The 25,447-nt window shown below is 38.0% G+C and overlaps 2 protein-coding genes across 7 annotated transcripts in view; both read left to right on the forward strand.

Moving 5' to 3' along the window:
* The window catches only part of Spart (spartin), a 67,061-nt gene extending 63,955 nt beyond the window's left edge, over window positions 1–3,106 (forward strand). For all 6 annotated transcript variants that reach the window (XM_074043537.1, XM_074043540.1, XM_074043539.1 and 3 more), the window contains exon 9: window positions 1,289–3,106. In XM_074043537.1, the coding sequence (XP_073899638.1) occupies window positions 1,289–1,562 (274 nt within the window). In that variant the 3' untranslated portion in view covers window positions 1,563–3,106. The remainder of the gene's footprint in view (window positions 1–1,288) is intronic.
* Window positions 3,107–9,258: 6,152 nt separating this feature from the next.
* Sohlh2 (spermatogenesis and oogenesis specific basic helix-loop-helix 2) overlaps window positions 9,259–25,447 on the forward strand; it is a 135,473-nt gene continuing 119,284 nt past the window's right edge. Inside the window, 5 exon segments of the mRNA XM_074043547.1 lie at window positions 9,259–9,480; window positions 11,199–11,272; window positions 24,073–24,183; window positions 24,266–24,306; window positions 25,121–25,138. Of these exon segments, the coding sequence (XP_073899648.1) occupies window positions 9,398–9,480; window positions 11,199–11,272; window positions 24,073–24,183; window positions 24,266–24,306; window positions 25,121–25,138 (327 nt within the window). The 5' untranslated portion in view covers window positions 9,259–9,397.

The raw sequence follows: 25,447 nt of genomic DNA on the forward strand, positions 1-25,447 counted from the left end.
TCCCTTTCTTCTCTGCCCCTCTCCCTTTTCCCCTTCCACATCCCTAATAGTCCCCCTTTCACTTTTATGACCCCCTCCCAATTCTACATATGAGATACTTAATGAGACTGACTTGTTTCTTTTAACATGATGATCTCCAGTTCATCCGTTTTCCTGCAAACTATAATCTTGTTCATCTTTTTTGCTGAATATAACTCCACTGTATATGTACCACATTTTCTTTATCCATTTGTCCTTTGATGGGCACCTATACTGATTCTATAACTTGACTGTTGGTAAATAGTATAGTGATGAACATAGGTGTGCAGGTTTTCTGTATTTGACACTCAAGAAACTGAGGGTAAGTACACACCTATAATCCCAGCATTCAGGAGTTGAGGAAGGAGGATCATGACTTAGAGGCCAATGTGGACTACATAGTGAGGAAGGAAGAAATGGAGGGAGGGAAGGAGGGAGCGAGACAGGATAGGAATTGCTCATTCCATTCATTCATTCATTAAATACTTATTAAATATCAGTCATTGTTACAGATACATAGGGTACATTAATGAACAAAGCAAAAGATAATCCTCCCCAGTGGAGTTTATATGTGAGACAAATAAGTAAGATGTTAGCAGTGGTCATAAGTAAGTTCTATGTAGAAGGTGCTACATTATGGAGGAAGAAAGCAGTTCAAAAAAGAATTTATTGGCAGTGAGATGGGCTGTTTAAACAGGTTAAATACTGAAAAGATAATAGCTGGGTCACTTGACCAGGTGTGGCAGTGAACCTTGTGAAGTCCAGATAGAGACAAGCCAGGACAAAGGTCCTAATGCCTTTGGTGCTTGGTGTTTTAAGAAATAGCAAGAAGGCCAATGAGTCTGTAGTAGAGTGCCAATGAGAATGTAAGAAATTGACTGTTTAAAGGCAAAATCAGACTCCCCTGGATGAAAAAGGATATAATGACTAGGTTTTATGTCCTGCAGTTGCTTCAGTGAAAATTTTTCCTTATATTCTCAGAAATGGAGACTTTTTTAAAATGACTGGTTAACAACTTTTTTATAATTTACATTCTATTCAACAGTCTATTATATCATTCTCAGCTAATCTGGGATCATTGTCACACATGGTTTTTACTATAAGAGAAAATACAGCTTTGTAACTGATTTAATTCTCTAAGTCATTAATTAAGTTGAAATCTAAACTTTGTGCTTTCAGGTATATCACAGTAATCATATAACTTCTTTAAAACTAATTTCAGAAGACCTTATTTATAATTTCATTGTACATTTTCTCATCTTTTTTAAAGATACGGGCATAATGCAGGAGAAGCTACACACAATGCAGTGGATTCTGCCATCAATGTTGGGGTAACTGCCTATAATATTGACAACATTGGTATCAAGGCAATGGTGAAGAAAACTGCAAAACAAACAGGACAGACACTCCTTGAGGACTACCAGATAGTTGATAGTTCTCAGAATGAAAGTCAAGGAGCAGTAGCAAATGCAAAAATGAGAGGAGAGAAGGATGAGCAGACAGAGAAAATAGAGAAGAAAGAGGCAAAGAAGAAAGATAAATGATGAAAGTGCTGGAAATTACCTTTACCAAAGCCTTATCAAAAGGAAGAAATTTTGTTAAATAGGCAAATGTAGAATTTTCCACAGATTAGTCAGTATTTTTAAATATATTCTTTCTTATAAAGTGACTCAAGTTTTGGTGCATGTGTTCTACTTACAAGGAAAATAATCAGTATTCTAGAAGTTCAGTAAGTTTATTTTTTCCCTAAATGTGGCTAAAATATTTTCACAGTTAAAGCTTATATAGTACATGTGCTATAAACCTCATTAAACCTGGTGTGAAACTATTTTTGTATCTGCTAGCTTTCAGAAAGCAAAACAGAAACTTACATATTTACATAAAATACTGCCTATAGTAACCTTAGTTCTATTTATACTGGGAAGGAATGACTTAAAATATTGTCTCCTCTTTTTGCACTAATTGTGGATCTTTTTACATGCCCATCATTGTCAGTGTATAAGCTAAATAAAACTATAATCTTAAACTAAAATAATTCTCAGATAACATTTTAAAAAGACTTCTTCAAATTAGGAAAGAATCTGATCATGAAAAATAAAGTGAGATCCTATAAAATTATTTGGTAGCTTGCCTTGTCAGGAAGTGAGATGGTCTTTTTGAGTTAAAATGAATACAAAAGCATCTTTAAGGCTTTTCACTTGCATCTGATAGTGATCTGTTAAGAGCCTAGGAAATTTTGTAGTATGATTGGAATAGTATTAAACTTTGAAGTAATTATTATCAGCTTAGTTGGAGAAAAGTACTTAAATCATTTTACCACATCTGCTTCTGTAAGTTTTTCTGAAAGGCTAAAAATCTTTAAAAAAAACTAAAATATAAAATCAGAGTTGAATTTACAGATGGGTAAATTAACTTGGTTTTGGATTCAGTCATTGGAAGTCATTAAAAGGCCATTACAAAGAAGAGAGGTTCTGCCCAGTGCAGATTACAGGCTCACACCTATAATCGTAGCTACTTGGGAGGCCAAGATCAGGAGGATCAAGGTTTGAGGCCAGCCCAAGCAAATGGTTTCTAAGACCCCCTTCTTCAAAATAACCAAAGAAAAATGAGCCAGAGGTGTGATTCAAGCAGTAGAGCACCTGTTTTGCAAGCTCAAAGCCCTGAGTTCAAACCCCACTTCCACCAAAAAGAAGTCCCTACTCATGATCAAGATAAAGAATGAGCCCAATAGTTTCCACTTTGATGGAAGACATGATAGATATTTACTGATTTTTTTTAAGCTACAAATGTTTGTAAGTAAATAAATAATGGCATTTTATTTTTGTTTATTGATTTTTAAAAGATTGGTATTGGTTTGCATAGCTATAGTCTATTCATTTCTGAACCTCTAGTGGCTACTTAATTTACTACTTTTATTCAAAATTGGTTAAAGAATGTACATTGTGAATAAAAATTTTCTGAATTGCTTGGCCTCAAATATATTCATTTGTGCTTGTATTTCAAGAACACAGAATTAGTGGAGCTTTTTTGTAGGGTGAAGGATGATGTACTAGTTGTTAAAATGGAAATAAAATTGAATTGGCAAATAGTTTTTGTCTCTGCTTTTTTCAAGTTTAAAAAATGGAATGGCAAATGGTGGACCCCAAAGTTTGGAAAATTACCTTAGTCCAGAGGTCTGCAAGTATGTCCAACCAGCTACCTGCTTTAAAAAGTAAAGCTTTAAAGTGAAGCATAGTTACACACATTTGTTTACATATTAGCCACGGCTGCTCTCTACTGTACCACCAGAGATGAGTAGTTGCAAGAGACTATACAGCCCACAAGCATGCAGTATTTACTGTCTGACTCTTTACAGGAAAAGTGTTCTGACCCCTCTCCTAGACTAAAGGAACTGGAGCTTCTGTTCCCATAGAGTTGGAGTATAGCACTATCCAGGCATGTGAATGTATTCACCAATCTGGAATCTCTCTGAACCCTATTATTCAGAGTTCTTAGGGAGGCCCCATTACACAGACATAATTTATTGACCATTGGTGATTTAACCTAATCCCAACTCTCTCCCATCCCCATGGAGGTCAAGGTTGGAGGGACAGAGCTGAAAGTTCCAACCTTCCAACTATTTTGTTGGAAATAACCAGCCCCCATCTTCCAAGAGTCACCTTATTAACAAAAACACAGGTATGGTTAAAAGGAAATTATGAATAATAACCATTTTTCTTAGAAATTTCCAAGTGACTTAGGACCAAATATCTATATTCCCAGAGCACCCTTTGTCTGGGTGCCCCATGGGCCACAAAGCCATCAAAACTCCCTAGCCTAGATTTCATTGTCTACAGGCTTACTGCAATTTTAATGTGTTCCCTTCCAAATTCATATTGAAACTTAGTCCCCAGTATAACAGTATTAAGAGATGGGTCTTCAGGAAATAAATAAGCCATGAGGTCTTTGTCCTCATGGGTGGGATTAGGGCCTTAAGAAGAGACTGGAGGACACTACCAAGGCCCTTTTTAGCAAATGTGAGGTCATGGCATTTGTCTGCTTTGCCCTCCGTCCTTCCACTATGTGACGGCACAGCAACAAGGCGCCATCTTGGAAGCAGAGACCAAGCGTAGTAACACAACCTGCCAGTGCATTGATCGTGGAACTCCAGAACTGTGAGAAATGTCTGTTCTTTAAAATTACTGAGTCTCAGGTGTTTTGTTAACAGCAGCAGAAACACACTAACACAAGGCCTTTTACCTGTCTGCAAGTAAAAAACAACTATAAGTCATATTTATGGCTATCAGGGTTTTTCCTTACTTTGCCTCTGCTGATTGACCTTTCCCATGCAGTACTGGGTGGTGCACCTCCAGACACCCAACTGACTGGAAATAATGACAGCTAATGGTTCTACTAATGTTTATATAGTGTCTACTATTTGACAGTAGCATTCTAAGTGTTTTTATGTAGATTAATTCATTTTAGCCTCACAACTTGCCAATGATGTATATATCATTAAAATTTTCATTCTATAGAATAGGAAATTTGAAGTACAAAAAAGTTAACTTGCCCAAGATCAAAAGGAATAGTATGAATCAGGATAAAAGGTCATGTACTTCAAAATGAAAGGCCTAAACAGTAGTAACTGCTTGGCCAGCCTCTTCTTGTCATTCATGAATGTAGGTAGAGAGGACAAACAGTTTAAATAGGTTTCCCAGTTACAGCTGCTATGTTTTTTTTATTACAATTCCATTGGCTTAATAGTTGGCATAAAATTCCCCAGGATACTAGAAATAGTTCATCAGTCCTTAGTGTGAGGCTTTTGCCTCTTTCCCTGTCTTCATAGGTATGTTAAAGGAAGCTAAATGTTGGGAAAGGCTCCTGCAGTCTTTTGACACCGTCCCTCCACCCCACATCAGAATGGCTCTTGAGCCTGGAATACTTCCTTCCGGAGAGAGATAGAGACATACAGTCTGGGTATTGTATGGGAATATCTTTGCATCTCAGGCTTAATGAATGTTCCTTTGTTCAGACTATACATGTGTCCATGGCCTTCAGGCACATCCCCAGCTTTCAGTATTTCAGAATACACTGGGGAAAGGGGTGGGGTCAGTCTTCCTCAGCACAAGAGGAGTGTGGGGCAAATTGCCCTGTGTTGGCTACCTGGGGAACACAAAACCCATGGGAAACCCATATACACAATTGGAACCCATCTTGCTTTGTAAGTAATGCAATGAGTGTATTGTTCCATCCAGTGTTCAATTGTGTTGTGTTGGCTGGTGCCAACATGCAATGGGCAAAGAAGTGATAACTGGCTCATGGTGTTCTTCTTGGCATTAGGAAAAGCCAGGCTTAGCCAGGTGCTGGTGGCTCATGCCTGTGAACTGAAAAAAGGAGGATCACAGTTTGAGGCCAACCAGGCAAATAGTTCATGAAACCCTATCTCAAAAATATCCAACACAAAAAAGTACTAGTGGATTAAGTGGTAGAGCATCTGCCTAACAAGTATGAGGCCCTAGTTCAAACCCCAGTATTGGCAAAAACAAACAAACCTGGCTTGTTAACCAGGTATCACTTCATATTCTATTTCTTATGTAAGTTTGGTAAATGTTGCCCTGCTCAAAGAGAATCTAGTTCTGTCTTTTCTTAACAAGCTAAAGACTTCAGTGTTTTTAAACAGACTTCCCAATGGGTTTTGCAATTTTGTTTTTTCTTTAGCAACAGAAATAATTCAAAAAGAACATTTCATTAATTTCTGAAGAGATTTTTTTCCAAAAAAAAAATAGTTACAATATATATACAAGATTCAGGATCTTGTAGATCAGATGAAAAAATAAGACTGAAATAATGTCTTAAAATATATTCTTCTATGCAAAGAGCTGTCACCTGTAAAGAAACAGCTTGATCACTCTGGAGGTTATTCAGTGGAGAAAACAATTACTGGTATGTTCTGTAATTACCAATATGTTCTGTTAAAATTTAAAAGATACATTTGGAAGTCTGTTCTAGAACAAACTGCTAGAGTGTGCTATGAATGAAGTAAGATCTTTGAGATACAGGTTAGAGTTCCAAAATTTACATGTTTAAAAAGCCTCCAGATAATATACCTTTCCACTGTATAGGCAGAAACTGAGTTGGGAGCTTAAAGTGCAAGAAGCTTTGGTTTTCAAACTCAAAGTGAAGTCACTCTGAGTGATGATGACAAGATCAAAAGTATGTTTGTGGAAGAGAAGTGGAAAAAACAAGTGATGAGAGTTGTAAATTAAAAGGGTGAGATTGTAGAATGCGATCAGTCATTTGGAAGTCCAATCAACTAGGACCCTTTTTGTTGTCATAGTGTAGATGTTAGGGTATGAGGCCAGCCACCTTCTGAGAGGACAAAGGATACTCGAGACAAAGGAAGTCACAAGGCGAGGTTTATTTCTAGCTGGCTAGGGTCCGAGCATCCGCCTGAAGCAGCACGTTTCAACAAGGACCCTGAGAGCAAAGTTTAAGCAGGTCTTTTACTCTTTAAAGCATCAATCATCGTCACATAGGAATTCCTCATGCCCCTGGGATCACATTTTCCTGATCTTGCCCATATCCTGGTGGTGGGGTAATATTATTTATTGGGAACTGGGGAAACACCAGAGGTTTACTTATCAGGTTACAAGGAATGAGTTCTCCCATAAATTAGGGGCTAGTAGTGGAATAGAAACCTAAGGTTTAGATAAGAACAGCAGGGGAGTCCTGTTTTGGAAAGTTTATTTACAAGTGGAGACAAAGAAAGGCAGGAATGGGTGCTTATCTCTGCATGGTGCCTTTCATCTCAGTCCTGAACTTTTGCATGGCTCTAATGAGCAATTCCTCACAGCTCTGTCTGAGGTTACAGCTTTTAATTGACAGTTTACCATGTTTTACAACCCTGTTTCAAGGCTATCTTCCTCTACACGAGGTTACCCAAGGGTCATGCCAGTTATAGCTGATTTTTAGGCTAGGTGGGCTGCAAGTTAAAGTACCCCAACATAGACAAGGAGTGACTATGAAGTCTCTAAATGAAACAAAGAGGAAGAGTAAATGGTGTGTTAAAACAAGAAGGTATGTGGACTAGAGAAGCAGGTTGTTTATGTGTGGGTGGAAGACTAGCCATTTGGAAGTGGTATTAGAGATGGAAAGGATTCTTCACTTTGAACCAGAACAGCAGGAGCTTGTAGAGAAAAACCAAAAAAAAAAACATTAGTTCTTGTCTTTAACATTTCAAAATCTATAGGTTAGGTGAGCATAAGGGAAATTAAAATATATACATAACACACGATTAGCTTTCTACCATCCCCAGGTCATTCTCACCTCCCCTCTATCTGAAGAAGAGGAAAAACCCACTAATAGAAGACGTTCCTTAGCTCCAACATTTATCTTGAAAATTATTCTAAGGTTTATTTAGTACAAACTTAAAGTATAGCAACCATAGGTCCCTAATTTTTGCTATCAATTCTAATATTTTTTCCACAATTTTTTTTCAAAAATACATTGGTAACCAACCAAATAAGTATTAACCACATGGTGTGTATTTTATGCTTTTTTTTATCTTTGAAAGATTTTTTCCTTTCATACGGATATAGCATACTTATTGTTCCTCTCTTCTCATCACTAGATGACATAGATGAAATACAGTAAAATTCCTTACCAGACAGACCACTTGGGCTGATTTCTGCCAAAAAACATGGTATCCTACTCACACTTCTCAAACTTATTCAGGAAATGCATCAGTCAGAAAAGCTGTTGTCTTAGTTTCCTGTACCTAGTAACACAATAGCACAGACTGGGTAAGTGATGACAAGTTTATTTTGGTTTATGGTTCTACTCCAAGGTCAAGGGGCCACATCATCTTGCTGGCAGAGCAAGCATGATGAGCAAGCATCACCAGGTGAGAACCAGGGAACAGAGATCCCTAAGCAAACTGGCTTTTAGAGTGGACCCACTCTGGACATAAGCCATTAATTTATTAATCAAATGAGTGGATTACTCCACTTATGAGAGCAAAATTCTGATCACTTCTTAAAGGTCCTGTAGTCTCATCTCTCAATATTTTATAATAAGGATTAAATTTCATCATGACTTTTGGAGAGAACAAAACATATTCAAACTATAGAAGCTAGTGTGTTAGGTAGCAGGTAGCCATGAGTGATGCGTGAGGTGGGATGGATAGATGAAGAGATGGGGAGAAATTATTTTAATAAATATTAAAAGGGCCAGATGCAGACTTTGGAAAGAGAAAGTAAAAACTGAATCAGAGCTGCTAGCCCTCTCCCACCTACTTTTAGATGTTTAGTTATAAGAACAGGGAGGCATAAAGGGGCTATCTGTATCTACCTTCCTCTTTGAAATGTTAACAAACAGCAAGTGCTCCTTCGATGGGTAGAAAGATAAAAAGATGGCAAGTCTAGAGAGGGGAAGTCCTAAAGCACACCTATTGTCCTGTGTTTTGGATGACATCTCCCTGTTTTAGCACCCATCTTAGCCACTCAGATCCATTATCTTAATGACTGACATTGCTAGACATGACCACGTGTATTCCCCCAGCTGGGAAAGTATAATACCAAATGAAGACCACCATTTTGAGTCTTTGCTCTCATTTTCCTTTCCCCTCATTTTCCCCCATTTTTATCCTCTTAATAAACTTTGCTATCATTTTCACATCTTGCCTGAATTCTTTCACCAGATGCAAAGATAGTGGTAGATAGCTGTGCTGACTTTTAACGGGATGGGGGGCTGGGAGGATGACTAAAACCCAGATATCTCATATAAAGACATTTCAAGTTGCAGTGGACAGTCCACAGATTTGCCTCCAAAACAGAATTTCCTGGTGGAGACTCAGAAGACTTTCTGAGTTGAGGCAGTGCTCCTCGTCTGACACCCCTAACTAGGGCCTCTGGTGAAGCAAAGCAGGACACGTCCACTCTTGATCCAGCATTTCGCTAACAAGGCCTATCAGTGTTTAGGAAAGCAACAAAGGCCCACAGAAGGCAAGAAAAAGGCGGATATTTTCGACCCTTTACACTTAAAGGGATGTGCAGCCATTCACATCCCTTCCGCCCCCCAGGGCAAAGCAAGTCCTTCCCTCACTTCGGGAGAAGGACTGGTGCCACAGCCTTGGAGCCTCGCGAGACCTACTCCTCACTGCGATCCTAATGAGCGCCCACTTCTCCTTATAGCCCCTCCTTCCCCCAGCGGCGGGCGACGGCTTATGACGTACGAGGGACGCGAGGGGCGGGGCGGCGCGGAGCCGGCGTCTGTGAGGCAGTTAGCCATGGCGACGACCCCTAACGATCCTTCTTCCCTCCTGGGTCTTGCGTGTCCTTTCAGCTCTTATGCTCCAAGCTGTGCCGAGGGGAAGGGCGCGGGAGGTCCCTGACCTGCCACTATGGGGGAGGGAAGAGGCGACAGCTTGGACGGTATGGGCACCGGCCGCCTTAAACTGGAGCTGCTGGAGGAAATCCAGAAGAAGTGAGTGGGCGGTGCGCGGGCTCCCGCCGCTATGTGCCCAGCCGCGTGGGTCGCGTCTTCGCCCCCAGGGCTCCCCGGGGTGTCACTGGTGGCCTGCGCCCACGCGCGCCCCGCCCCCACGGCCGAAGCTGTGGTAGTCCAGGGGTACCGGGCACCTCCCCGCCACCTCCCAAAGCAGTGTTTAACGCGACAGATTAGTTTACTTTTCAAAGTGAGCAATGTAAATAGATTGTTCTGCCTTTAGGATCAAATCTCGCAAAGGGCATGTCTGTTATATACCGCAGTGCTTAAAATATTTAGCGGGTTTTGATGTTCCACAAAGCTTAGGCTTTTCTGTACCTTTACAAGAACTTCAGAAATGCTCATTCACATTTTGTAAAATTGGGGCCTTTGTATACTTTTTGTTGTTGTTGTTTTTCTGGGGTTTTTTGTTCTGCTCAATATGGACCCCGTGACCTTGCCAATGCTAGGCACGCGCTGAGCCACTGAGGGATATCCCTAGTCCCAAATGCTTTTTAAAGTAATATTAAGCAAGGTTGTTAGCCTGCGTAGTGGCGCGCGTACACCTGTACTCGGGAGGCTGAGGGAAAAGGGATCCTGGGCAACTTAGCCAGGCCCTGACTCAAAATTAAAAAGGGTCAAAGGTGCAGAGATGTAGCTCAGTGGAAGAGAGCACTTGCCTAGCTTGTATGAGGCCCTGGGTTCGATCCCCAGCACTAGAAAAAAATGTTTTAAATGATACTAGCACTTCACATTAAAACTTTGAACATTCTCAGTATTTTTCAGTAGATAATATTGGTATCCACATAGGTCCCATGAGAATTGGACTGTTCTGCAGTGTCCCATAGTGTGCTTTTCTTTCCTCTATCCTACTCCAGTCTCACTAGTAATTGCCCAAATTGCCCTAGTCTTAATCTTACACCAAACTATAAGCATTTTGAGGACAGGTTCTGTGTGTTCTCTGAGGCAGTAAAGGATCAGAGCAAAAACTTTAGAGGAAGTCTATATAAATTTAAGGATCTTGTTTAACCTCTTTAAGCCTCAGCTTTCTCAACTTTTAAAATTTTTATACAAATGTTCTACTTCCTGCATTTGTTAGGATGGAATAAAATGTAGTGTAAAGCATTTAGCTCTGCTTTTTACAAAATAAGCATCTAGTGGAAGTTTGCTGCTGTTGCCAAGTGTATTGGCAATGCACTTGTTCACTGTACTGTTTTTAGCACAATGCCTGTAACATAATAGGCATTCAAAATATTTATTGAATAAACTTGTCTTTATATGTACTGTGATTAATTAGTGTGCTGTTTACTGATGCCCTAAATGGTTAACCTCTGGAATACTATAAAAAAAAAATGCTCTCTGTGTGTTTTTTTTCTGGTTATAAGTTCTTACCTATTCTAGCTATTCCTTTTTATAATTTGCAGCTTTTAATTTTCTGGGTTCTGAGAATAAGATAACCCAATTCTTTAGGATCATATTTAATTAAGAGTAAATAATTTTCAATGGTTACCTGGGGACTTTGAGCTTTAGTGCATATTTAATCCCTTCTGGAAATGACTAATCAGAAGCCTTCATTTGCCTAACTGCTGATTTACAATCAAGTGTTCAATAAATGATATTTCATAATAAATTGTTCTAAAGTACTGGTGGGTTATATGTACTAGTTTTCTTATGTTATTTTTAATTAAATCATAGTTAACAAATTTTTTTAATAACAGGGACGTAGTACAACTCTCATTACTTGAAATAAGACACAAGATTACAGAACTGGAAGCCACTGACATTTTTGAAGGTATATAAGTAAATATTTATATATGTGACTCTTGTATAATTATTGTTCATCTTACTATGATACCTGTGGTACATTAAATTACATATTTTGAATAATAGTACCAAGATTTTAATGTTGGTTTTGGGTGGCATTAATAATAATTTGCAAGTTTTCTATTTAGCCTATGTCACCCTCTTCATATCTTAATTACTGAATATGGAATGTAAGTAAAATCTGTACCTGGGTTTTGGCTATTTGTATTGGAAGAATATGTGCATGGGAGAATGGGGGGGGTTGCATATATCACACATACCCAAATATCTTTAATTTTTTTAATGTAGCCATTTATTCCACAAATACTTATTGAGAATCTGTCATATATCAACACTTTGAATGGAAGACCTTTCTTTTCCCATTCTAAAGAGGTTCACTTAGTATTGGGGAAAAGTATCAAACAAATCTGAACATCAGAGGCGATCTAAATATAAAGAGACATGGGAACTTAAGGAAAAGGAACCTGACCTATTCCAGTGAGGGCTTAAAGACTGTTTCCAGAGAAGGCAGTGCTTGAACTGAATGCTAAGGAATAGGAGAAACTTCTCCTATTAGGGTGGGCTTTGGTTCTTAGACCAATTTATACTTCTGTTTTCCTCTATAAGAGAGCCATGATCAAACAGGATTAGTGGCCAGATAAGAAATAAAATGCTACTTTGCATAAGTACCAAAAGCCCTGTTAAATCTCGATTGGAGAATATGGCTTTGTTCAAGGCTACAGTAGCTTCCTGTACCTCTATATGTGTATTTTAGCTGTAACTGACACTGTAGGGCAAGCCTCTTCGCTCACTTATCAATGAGTTGCATTAGCAAGGGTAACTGAAATATTCTCATTTATCCAGTTACAGAAAAACAGAAGGCATGCTCACAGATATATATGCAATGCAATATTTGTTCCCATTAGTAAATACTGTGCCACAAATCCTCCTTAGAAGGTGTGAGCATGAAGAAAAAGTCAGGATGGCAGGAGAGCAAATTCTGTATTCAGTGGGCTAAAGCTAAAGCCTAATGTGATGCACATAAATATTTACTCCTTAACATTAATCAATGACAACTGTGTCATGTGAGGTGGTTATTATTATCCCCACTTATGGAAAGATGAAATTCAAGAATTTAAATAATTTCTAAGGTCATACAGCCAAAAAGTGACAAAGCCTATCTACTATTAATCCTCTTACTACTACAGTTGCCCTATTCCACATTAGCACTCAAGGCAGTTTTGGTTATGTACTGCTGTGTAGTAAACCACCCTATAATTTAGCAGTATTTTTTTTCAGATAAAGATGTGGTGCATGCCTGTAATCCCAGCTCTGGGGAGGGAAAAGCAGAAGGATCATGGGTTCAAAGCCAGTGTGAGCTACATAGTGAGACCCTGTGTCAAAACAAAAAGCAAGCAAATAAAAAGCAACCACAAGAACCAACTCTTTTTTTAATTTTTATTGTTTTATTATTCATATGTGCATACAATGCATTTCTCCCCCCTGCCCCCACTCCCTCCCTTACCACCTCCCCTGCCCCCTCCCCCTCCCCCCACCCCCTCGCTACCCAGCAGAAACTATTTTGTCCTTATCTCTAATTTTGTTGAAGAGAGAGTATAAGCAATAATAGGAGAGAACAAGGGTTTTTGCTAGTTGAGATAAGGATAGCTATACAGGGAGTTGACTCACATTGATTTCCTGGATACCACATTTTCTTGATCCATTTGTCAGTAGTGGGGCATCTTGGCTGTTTCCATAACTTGGCTATTGTGAATAGTGCTGCAATAAACATGGGTGTGCAGGTGCCTCTGCACATGGGTGTGTCACAGTCTTTTGGGTATATCCCCAAGAGTGGTATAGCTGGATCAAATGGTAGATCAATGTTTAGCTTTTTAAGTAGCCTCCAAATTTTTTTTCAGAGTGGTTGTACTAGTTTACATTCCCACCAACAGTGTAAGAGGGTTCCTTTTTCCCCGCATCCTCACCAACACCTGTTGGTGGTGGTGTTGCTAATGATGGCTATTCTAACAGGGGTGAGGTGGAATCTTAGTGTGGTTTTAATTTGCATTTCCTTTATTGCTAGAGATGGTGAGCATTCTTTCATGTGTTTTTTGGCCATTTGAATTTCTTCTTTTGAGAAAGTTCTGTTTAGTTCACTTGCCCATTTCAGTATTGGTTCATTAATTTTGGGAGAATTTAGTTTTTTAAGTTCCCTATATATTCTGGTTATCAGTCCTTTGATGTGTAGCTGGCAAATATTTTCTCCCACTCTGTGGGTGTTCTCTTCAGTTTAGAGACCATTTATTTTGTTGAGCAGAAGCTTTTTAGTTTTATGAAGTCCCATTTATCTATGCTATCTCTTAGTTGCTGTGCTGCTGGGGTTCCATTGAGAAAGTTCTTACCTATACCTACTAATTCCAGAGTATTTCCTTCTCTTTCCTGTATCAACTTTAGAGCTTGTGGTCTGATATTAAGATCCTTGATCCATTTTGAGTTAATATTGGTATAGGATGATATACATGGATCTAGTTTCAGTTTTTTGCAGACTGCTAACCAGTTTTCCCAGCAATTTTTGTTGAAGAGGCTGCTTTTTGTCCATTGTATATTTTTAGCGCCTTTGTCAAAGACAAGTTGGTTATAGTTGTGTGGCTTCATATCTGGGTCGTCTATTCTGTTCCACTGGTCTTCATGTCTGTTTTTGTGCCAGTACCATGCTGTTTTTATTGTTATTGCTTTGTAATATAGTTTGAAGTCAGGTATCGTGATACCTCCAGCATTAAGAACCAACTCTTAAATCTGTGGATTGACCCTGTTCATTTGATGGTTGCTGGTTGGGGTCTCTTATGGTTATAGTCCATGTTGTCATGGGCTCATTCTCCTGAAGGTTCAACTGGACTGGTCATTCCAACATGACTTACTTAAGTGACTGGCTTCTGATGCTGGGAGCCCAGCTAGGACTGCCTATTAGAAGTGCCTCTTGTACTCATGTTTTCTCACAGCATGGTGGCTAGGGGCTAGGAGGATGAATGCCAAGAGCAAGCATTCCAAAAGGCATAGTAAAACTGCCAGGCCAGTAGAAGTCTTCTACTAGAATGGCACAGTGTTAAAAGTAATATATGTATATGTATATGTATATACATATATATATGTTAATTTTTTTGTCAAAACAGTCACAGATTCAAGGAGATAAGGAATTAGACTCTACTCATCAGATCACGTTTCAGGGCTGTGGGTATAGCTCATTAGTAGAACACTTGCATAGCATGCTTAAGGCCCTGAGTTTTAAAAAGTGTCTCATAGCCCTACAACATATGAGATGGATACGTTTTTTCCAGTCATCTTTGCAAAGTAAAATTTGCCCCAGGGACCTTAAACATAAAACCATTTAGGGAGAACACTAAGTAATTCATAAGAATGAAGCATAAATTGTAATGAGAATGTGATAGGAGATGAGGTTAAGGTTTATAAAGGAGTCAAATCAAGAAGAGTGTTTAATATAATGCTAATGAATTTATATTTATCCTGAAGGCAGTGGGGCAACATTGAAGGTGTTATAAAATAAATTTATTATTATATTACCTTTTTGAAAGTGATACGTGTACTGTTGGCAACTGTGGGTGCACTTATTGTTTAGTTAATTCCTTCATACTTTCCACTCTTCAAACCTCCACTACCTCTCTCCCCATTTCCTCTGTTAGTGAGCTTGCTTTACTCTTCCAAAGAGAAAGGAGAAACTTCAGAAGAAGACTTCCACATGTTCACACCCACAAAGCTACACACCTGTCTGCATCTTTGCACCCCCTGTTCTGTCCTGTGCCTGTGGATGGTCTGGCCTAATTCTTATCTCAGGTTAACCCTCTACCTGTGCATAGGTCCATTCTACTCACACTATTCAAAGACATCACTGCAGTGATGGTCCCTTCTCTTTGCCGTAGCATCTGTTCTCCTTGATCCATTGGATCATCCCCAACACATACATGTTTACCTAACGCACAAAAGACAAAATTCTTTTTGCCCATCATTTTCCAACTCTCATTCCCTTTTACTGCCCCTGTATAACAGAACTCTTCAAAAATGGTTTTCTATTTCTACTTTTTCCCATCTATCCTTATTTAATCAAATCTGGCTTGTCACTGAATTAAGTTTTAGGTGAAAGAGCAACACACCCAAGTACAAATGACTTCATATTCCCATGGTGGCTCTTGGAGCTGTTTGGGATTCGTAGGAAACTATATGCAGAAAGCTGGTTTTATGTTTTAATTCTGAATTTCATCATCTTAAAGCTTAGTAATAAGACAACGAACAGAAGAAAACATTTAAGTGACTTTTTCTTAATGAGAAGAGGTAGTATTTAGTGCTTTTAGTGCATTTTCAACTACCTTTCAAGAAAAGCATTATCCCATTTTATGGATTAAAAAACCAGTCTTCTAAGTGACTTTCTCAAGGCTACAGAGATGATAAGGGATTGGTCTAGAATTTGAATCCAGGCTTTCTGCTTTCAAAGCCCATACTCTTAGCCTTTTCTTTCTACCTCTTATGCTTAAATTTGCTCCTCAGTGTTTTTCATCTAGAGGAGTGAACCATGGTTCACTGAAGTTTTGGGACATTTGTTCTTTTCGGGGTAAAAATGGGTCAAATTTGTACAATACAAACATAATTGACTCACTTTCTCTTGAACTCACTCCCATCATAAATTTTGTTTTCATTCAACTGAAACTTCTCTGATCAAAGTCACCAGTGATTTCCAGTTTGCTGAAATCAACTCTCAGTCCTCATTTTACTTGACCTGTCGGTGTCATTGTCACAACTGATCATGACCTTGTCCATAAAACCCTTTGGTCACTTGGCCTCTAGTATACCACACTTTTAAGTTGTCTTCCTACCTACTGGGCCCTTGTCATTTCTCTTCCTAATTTCCAGAAAGATTTAGAATGTCCCAGGTCTCAGTCCTCTGACTTCTCTTCACTTCTTAAGTGTTTTCTCTGGTCATATGGGATAAAATACTACCACTTACTGACAGGACAAATCCACATCTCCATCTTTCTCACAACCCACACAAGCTCATCTTAGAAACCTAACCGGGGGCAACTGGAGATGCAGAAAGGACAAAAGATAGAAGACAAATGTGCACAAAGCTGGGGTCAGGTGTGCTGGGCACTTGGATGGAGACACACAACAGCCACTTTTACTTCTCTTCTTTTACTCTGCTTCTTTTCTTTGTTCTTTAACACCTTACTTCTTTTCTATTCTTTAAAGTCTTGGTCCTTAGACTGGCACTGTCCCATGTTTCCTCTAATCTCTAACATAATTTGTAAAGTCTTGGTCCTTAGACTTGCAGACACACAACAGCAGCAGCCCCTCTCATGTCCTCCTCCAGCTTGTCTTTTATATACAGTGGCAAATAAGGAGATGGAGTCACAGTTCTCCGGAGTGGTAGCATTGTAACAGGAGAAACCTGTGATCACTACTCTCTGAAGTAAACAACCTAGGAAAAGCAGCCATGCTGCATTTTGCCCTCGCCCCCTTCTGTGGCTGGGGCCATGCCAACCCAGTTTTGCTTATGTCAGGTTCTCATAGGCTTCTCATAATCTGCTCCCCACACATCTTGAACCTCTCCTTTGAGTTGTCATAATCTAATTTCTAGCCTTAAGTTTCTTTGGTTATTAAGTAATATATTAATACATGAAACATTTTTAAAGTTCACCTTTACATGCTAAATTCTTTTCATAAGTTTCTTTTGTCTTCCATATTTCAAAACAAGGAAAAGAATACTTTCAATAAAACATCAGAGGCGTTTCCATTCCTGCAGAAAAAAAAACAAAGATGCCCGCTGTCATTACAATGGAATATTGTTCTAGTCAAGCAATAAAACATTAAAAATAAATGAGTGATAGTTATTTAGATAGGAAAGATACAGAATTATTGCAATTTTCAGGTTTTTATAACAATATACAGAACTTTCTACAGGTTCAACTTAAAAAACCTAGTGCATTCAAAAAAGGGTGGTTACAATGATGAAAGAAATGTTTATTTTCAAAAAATGTCAGCAATAGCAAGTTAGGAAATAGGGTTTTTGATGATCCTAACCGCAATGCTAACGCAGTCCGTAAAATATCTGATTGTATTTTTTGGGGGGGGGCGGGTACTGGGGCTTGAATTCAAGGCCTATATCTTAAGCCACTCCACTTTTATTGTGATGGTTTTGTTTTTGTTTTTTATTTTTTGAGAAAGGGTCACACAGACCATTTTCCCAGACTGGCTTCAAACCATGATCTTCCTGATCTCTTCCACCTGATCCTAGCTAGGATTACAGATGTGAGCCATCGCTCCTGGCTGATCATTTGTTTGACATCAAATATAGCAGGACCTATAAGAAGAGACAACACAGAAGACTAAGCCTACAGAATAACATTGTAATCTGAATTCTTACCTTAAAAAAACAAATTCCTAGAGGAAAAAAATCAAGACAGTTTGCACTTAGTGCATGTTTTGCTAAACGTCCGAGATTTGTTGATGGGTGACACGAAAAACAGCACAAAGGGTGTTGGGGATGTATCTCAGTAGCAGAACATTTGCCTACCATGTATAGCCTCTGGATTTGACCCCACACCTTACAAAAAAAAGAAAGGAAAAAAAGTCACCTTATAGTTAGTGAGATAAACTTATTGTTTGCTAGACATCAGGAAATTTCTACTAGAGACATATTTGTGAATTCATGAATATGTACTACTCATAATACACAGCTATTACTGTGTTAAGACCTTGACATCTGAGAATCTGTCTTGAAGGGGGGAAAATGCTAGGGGCTAACCTGTAAAAAGAACACTTAACTTTAAGTCAGATGGCCCCAGAGTTTAATATCACAGCTGTAGAACTTAAATATATATAACTTTAAATAAATTTATTCAATTTCCTTATCTGCAAATTGATTAAAAGACAATAGTACCCATATGGTTGTTTGAGGAATAATGTGTTGAGATTCTTAGCATCTTCATTATTATCCGTATGTTATTAAGAAGAGGGACTTGTACTTTTCCTGTATGGGCGGAGTGAATATTATAAATATGCTCATGTTCTCATCAACTTAATTTATTGATATGTCTTAATACCTAGAGTTTTTCCTTAACTTGAATATTATAAAATTAACTGAATGAATAGATACACAGGTATAACTGATAAGAAATTGGAGGAGAGGAATGTCTAAAAGACGTAATAAAGCTATAGTCATTAAAACTGAAAAATGAATTGAGAATAGATAGTATGTTAGTCTGCTCAGGTTCTCTTAACAAAGTATCACAAATAAGATAGGTAAAACCACAGAAATTTACTATCTCACAATGCTGGAGTCTAGAAATCTGAGGTCAGGTGTTGACTGGGTTGGTTTCTTTGGAGGTCTCTCTCCTTGGTTACTTAATGCCATCTTCTCCCTGTGTTCACATGGTCTTTATCTCTGGGTTCTGATATCCTCTGATAAGGTCATCAGTAGTATTAAATTAAGGTTCACACATATAACCTCCTTTTACCTTAAATCACTTATTTAAAAGCTACTAAATGCCCTGCTACTGAATACAGTCACATTTGGAGGCAGCAGAGGTTGAGGTTTGGGGGGATAAACTTGGTGGGGAGGTGACTGATTGGGGGAGCTTGTTAGAGGTAAAGGAATGGGAAGAAACAATTTAACTCAGAATAGAAACAAAGTCTAGCTTATTAAAACCATGTTGTAATGCCATAAAAAACAGGACAGAGTTAGGTTCATCTAATTTAAAAAATCCAGTCTTTTTAGTTAGTCTTTCAGATATTTATAAAAACAGGGGAAGACTATTTTTCTTTATGATTTTAGGGAATGGATTATTTCAAACAAAGCCTGCTCCATACACTGAAATGAGAAAGTACCAAATGATCAATGCAGGCTTCCATAACAAAATACCACACACTCAGTGAGTTAAACAGAAATTCATTTGCTCACAGTTCTGGGAACTGGCAAGTCCAAGACCAAAGTACTGGATGATTTAGTTGCTGGTGGGCCCTCCTTTCTACCTTATAGACAACTGCCTTCTCACTGTGTCCTCACCAGGCAGAGAGATTAAGAGACAGAGAGATCAGAGCAAGTTAGCTTTCTTGTATCTCTTCTTATAAGGATACTAATCCTACAGAATAAAGGCCCCAGTGTTATGACCTAACCCTTTTATCACCTTCTCATAGGTCCTACCTCCAAATACAGTCATTGAGGGATAGGCCTTAAGCATATGAATTTTGAGGGCCACATAAACATTCAGTCCATAACAGTAACAAAGCTTTCACTTTACTATTACTCTCTCCTCTCTACCAAGGAAATAACGTTAACCTGCCTGTCCCATTTGGGAAAGATTTCCGAGCAAAGGAGCTAATTGCCAGTAATGTTTTATTGGAATTTAAGGGAGCTAAATGAATTTTAGTTAAGTAGTGAATTTATAGTTCATTTGAAAATCAATTTATAGTTAAATATAACATCAGCAAAAAATGTAAATGAATAAAGACATCTTTTCCTGGTTTAAGAGTAATAAATCCCTGTAGAAATTATGTATGACTTCAGAAAAATTAACTTTCCTTTAAGAGAAAAAAAGGCATATATGAGAAATCATACAGCCAACTAGGAAAAGTATTAGTAGTCCAGATGATGGACACAAGGTCTGTTTCCACTACATTTGTATTCTTTGCAATTCAACTGGAAAACAAATATGAATAGGACTTAAAGAGGCAACTCATGAGTATGAAAAAGTCAAATTGTCTTTTGGCCAAAAAAAAATCTGAATTGAAACACATACAATTTGTTGCCTATCAAAGAAGTAGAGATTAAAAGGAAAGACAGAGAAACAGGCACCTTATACATTACTTGTAGTAGTACAGTGCTGCCTCTTTGGGAAGCACTTCTGAGACAAATTTCTTATGTGATCATAGTGATAAAAATAGTATCAATAACAACTAACTTTCATAGCATTTTCTGCATAACCTGAAGTGCCCTAAGTATTTTACATATTTAATAAATCCTCCCATTATCCTGAAGCTAGGAACTTTATCCTTATTTTATATGTGAAAAAGTGAGGGCACAAAAAGAAAACAACTTGATCCAAATCACATACATATGCTACTAAGAGGAGGGGTGACAAACTCACTAAGCTATTTTGGGGATTTTTAAATTTCATCCTGAAATCACCAGAAAATTGGGAGAACTTTACTCCCAATATGTCTCCTCCTATTTTGGGCATGTTGGCTTTTTGTCCTTGCTGGTGTCACTGCTTGAATATCTTTTTTTTAACCGTCTCTGGATTGGGTCAGGTGTCATTTCCCCCAAGAAGCATTTCCTTGCCTTCAGTCTTGATTTCTTATCCTTAATTTTCTTTCAGACTGGATGTACCATGTGTTCCATAGCACCCACTTAACCAAGAATGTTCTCAAATGTTGCAGCTGTCTTTTCCTCCTGACTAGTCCTGCTGCTCAAGGGCTGTATCTGATTTTTATTTTTGTATCTCTAGTGCCTGCTAGAGTGCCATGTTAGGTTTTTTCCTTTCCATGTTAAAAACATTTTCATCTTTTTTATCTTCAGTTTAACAAAACTTCATGACTGTAATCATTACAAATGTATTGAACAATATAAACACAACTGAATTATTAAAGTCCATGCAGGGTGCCATGGTTTATTATGTCCCACAATTCAGGTGTTGCTAATATGATCTATCGATCATATTAGAGGTTGAGGCTTTTAAGAAGTGATTTGGCCATGAGTGTGCCTCCCTTTTAAAAGGATTAAGACCTTTCCAAAAGAGGACTCTCACTGTGAAGGAGAATAAATGACAGAAATGGCTCTGGGATTGTTAAAAAAAAAAAAAAAGACCAAAGTAACTTTGTCTTAGATAAAGGAGACAGGAAGACACCCTTAAAAGCAAATATCTAAGGAGACATGAGAACAGATAATAAAGTACAGTGGTCTTTCTCCTAGATAAGGGAGACAAACATTCTTAAAGACAAACATCTAAAGAGATGAAATATAGACCCCTAAAGGAAAGTAACACAGCAAAGTTTCCCGAGATAAACAAAAAGGGGTTATCACCAAAATAATGAGTGGTGGTCCTAAAATGTATATGGCAGGTCTCAAGGACAGGATGGACTAACAAGGGCCTCCTGGAATGCCCAGTCCCATAAGGATGAGGTTGATAAAAAGTTAATTAAGCAGCTAATTATAGATGTGGCTACAAAGTAAAATAGTTGGACATAAGTTTGTTATTGCCCTATATCATCTCCTAGACTTCAGCCATTCTTTGACTTAGCTCTTTCACTAAGTCCCATCCTTCAGGATGCTTTGCTATCCTTTCAGTAAACTTTGTGCTTGCTTTAACTCCTGGTCTGGCATCTTCAGTCATTAACTACACCAGGACATGAACTCAGAAACAACACTCCAGTATCAAGAAGATCTCAGGTCCTTGTGTTTGAGAACAAAGCATTGGACAGATTGCAAAGCAGTAGCAAACTTTTATTGAAAGGAAAAGGAAAGTATGGGTACTGCAGAAGAAAGAGCAGAGGGCTCTGGCCAGATGAATCAGAGCCCTGATTGATCTTTGTTCAAAGGTCAATTTATAAGTTGTAAGGGCAAATTGGGGAGGGGGGAGCAATCTAGACAGTCTTTGCAGGAAGGACTAGGATGATTGACAGGTTTGATTGATAAAGTCTTGATATGAGACATTCTGCATATACACTTAGGCTGATTCCCAAGTTTTTAACTGTATGTTTGAAATGTGAGATGTGACTAATATTCATAAGGTCTTAAGTAGAGGGCTTTACCTGAGGTCAGGTTGAGGACAAATTCCCCTTTAATGGGAATTTTTCAGCGTGAGCCAGCCAAGAGATTTCCCTGTCTTTTGGGAAACTTACATCTGCAAAGGAATTTGCAACTAAGGGGATGTTGGAGGAGAATTCTGGGTGAGGACAAGGAGGAATTAAGCATGAGGGTGACCTTTTTCTGAGGGGGGTGGAGCCCCCTGGTAGGCTTCTTTCCCTATTTCTAGTTTGCCTCATTAATACATTGTAGTTTATTATTAGGCTTACCCAAATTTGATGATCTTTAGGTCAATATTTTAAAGTAAAATAGAGGCAAATTTATAAACTATACTCATGTCAAAAATAAACTATTATTTATTTTTTTGGTATCCATTCTTGCTTTGAATGTCATGGGAAATGAGGTAGAATGACAAAGAGAGACTTCAGCTAACCAATTATCAAGAGAATTCCATCTGGGCTCAGTGGTTCCTATTGGAAAAATGGTCAGTTTTTAGGGCTTTATTTTATTTTCCTTCCCTAAAGCATTTGGATTAATTACTTTCAGTTTCAGTTTGGAAGTGTGGTTAGGCACTTACTTTGGTCAACCCACATTTGCCTAGTAAATAAAGGTATAAAGGAAGCCTGTGTCTGGGTTAAGGAGGTTGGCAGTGGTATGTGCTATTATTCTCCCCTAGACTCTTCCATTGACCATTACGTAGCAGAACTTAGCTCGGTCTTGTAAAGACCATTTAAAGTTTAAAAATAAGCTGGCTTTTTTTTCTTTTTCTTTCTTTCTTTCTTTCTTTTTTTTTTTTGTGGTACTGGGGCTTGAACTCAGGGCCTTCACCTTGAGCCTCTCCACCAGCCCCATTTTTGTGAAGTTTTTTTCGAGATAGGGTCCCACGGACTATTTGCCCAGGCTGGCTTTGAACTGCAATCATCCTGATCTCTGCCTCTTGAGTAGCTAGGATTGTAGGTGTGAACTACTGGCGCCTGACTTTTTTTCTTCATACAGTCTGACTTTCAAGGTTTTGGGCCTTGAAGCTGGACAAAGACCTTTTAATTCTAGTCTGCATCCTACTCCCCCATGCCATTCCCAACAATAAGATAAATGCTTTGGCCTTATTATCCCAAGGATTTTAGTGAAAGAAACCAGCTAAAGAGAACAATGCCTGAAGAGATGGCTATATGTACATGGTATTATTTATCAGTTAAGTAAGGTAAAACTGGGTATAAAACTCCATTTCCTCCTTTAATAGCTCTTCATCTATCATCTTAAGAATGCTATTTGACATCTCTGAGCCTTAGTTTCCTCATTTGTAAAATGGATAATAAACTTTTTAAAAATGAGGACTAAATTAGTTAACATGTGAAGCATCTTGTGATTTACATGTAACAAACACATAAGTGGTAATTATTAAACAGAGTTCAGAAATCTTTTTCCAAAAAAAAAGTGGGGCTGGAGGCATGACTTAAGTGGTAGAGCATTTGCCTAGAATGCCCAAGACCCTGAATTCAAACTCCAATACCACCAAAAAAAAAGAAAAAGGAGATGGAGGTAGCAAACATGACATCGGATGGGAGGTTGTTCCTCTTTAGGGTGTTATATGTGAATATTTTTAGTTCCAAGTAAAGAAACATGTTTCTGCTATTTCTTCTAATGAGGACTTCCTAAGGAGGTAAAGAATAAAAGAGGTGAAGAATAAGGAAAAAAAGCAAGTATGATAGTCGTAGTGAGTAACCTGACTTATGACATATGGTAACCTGAGGGTGGGTCTGCAATCTGACATAACTAATAGAATAATGTTAAGGTATTAACATTATTTCCTTGTAGTTTTATCTGTATCGCTAATAATGTCAAGTAGAGAAACACAGTAAGATTGAGTTGGTTTGTGTTATTTTAATAAAAGCCATCTTTCATTTATTCATTAAAAATGATCTTGATTTTTTTATGAAAAAAAAATCAAGTGATCTTGATTTTTCCCCCTTTCCACTCAGGTGGTGAATGGAAAACCCGTTATGAGACCCAACTCGAGCTGAATGATCAACTAGAAAAGCAAATTATATCCCTTGAAGAGAAAATGGAAAAATTCCGTGGGAATCCTTCAGGTACAAAAGCAATAATATGTATGTCTTATAAGTTGAGTTGAAACTGATGAAATATCAATTGCTCATATTTGCTTTGTTGTAGACAGACTATCTTCTATTCGTGTCTATGAACGAATGCCAGTGGTAAGTAAAGGATGGTTGAACAAAAGGAATAACTAGGGAAATTATGTACATCTTTCCCAGATTCTAAACAAAGGTTTAAAGACTGGCAAAATCCAAATAAAATATTTTGTTAGTTGAGCTGTTTCCTGGTATTCAAGGAATCCAGTAATGAGGAACAAAGCCATCAACATAATCTCCCTCTTACAAAGTTGAGCAGGGATTCTGGTGAAGGTAAAACAAAATGGAAGAAAGGAATCTCACTGTTCTGTCAGGCTGACTGGAAATCAGAATGTGTCTATTCCTTCCATACACATGCGTACACACACTTACATATATACATCTACATGTGTGCACATACATAAATAATTATATAAAATAGTATACAACCTAACAGAGAACCCATGAAATTAAACTCTATAGTGAGCCTAGAACCTTGTGCTGACCCAGCTGCTTTTTCACCTGGTTGTCCTTAGTTATTTCTTTCCCATTTGTGGGAGTTTATTACTTGAATTTATGTTTTATACTTTATATGCCACATCCATTGGTCTTTTAGTCATTCAGATTTGCCCTTAAGATACAGAGAAAGCCCAAAGCACAACTTATGTTGAGCCCAGAGCAAGCTTAGAAATAGCCTTTTTCTTAGAACACTTGCTGTATTTTTATTTCAAAATATCAGAAAAAGCATGGAGAACTTGTGAAAAGCTAAAGTACATTTTTGAAAATGAAAATACAATACTCAGCTGAATTTGTAGGATTTACATTACAATGGCAATAATTTGTCTTTAATAAATATATATAGTATGTAAATTAATTTTATGTCCCTTATGCTTTACAGCACCCCCATGAGATAAAGGTTAGTATTTTCTTTAATGTATGTGTCTAAGCTTAAAAAGATGAAGGGATTTGCTCAGGTCTACACAGTCTGTAAGCTTGGAGCCAAATTTTCTCCCCCTAAAAAAACCTGTACTCATTTCACTGTGCTATACTGTATTGCTTGTTATATTGAAATAACAGCAGATAGTTTTTGAATAGCCATTGGTAGAGCACTAGGTTGATATAGTCACAGGGCTCCTGAGGACTAGAGCACTTATGGATATTTTTCTTTGAATAAGTGTAATCCTTTGCATTTTTGCTAATAATGAATTGAGAAACAAGTCTCTTT

This window comes from Castor canadensis, chromosome 10, assembly GCF_047511655.1.
Source record: "Castor canadensis chromosome 10, mCasCan1.hap1v2, whole genome shotgun sequence".
NCBI lineage: Eukaryota > Metazoa > Chordata > Mammalia > Rodentia > Castoridae > Castor > Castor canadensis.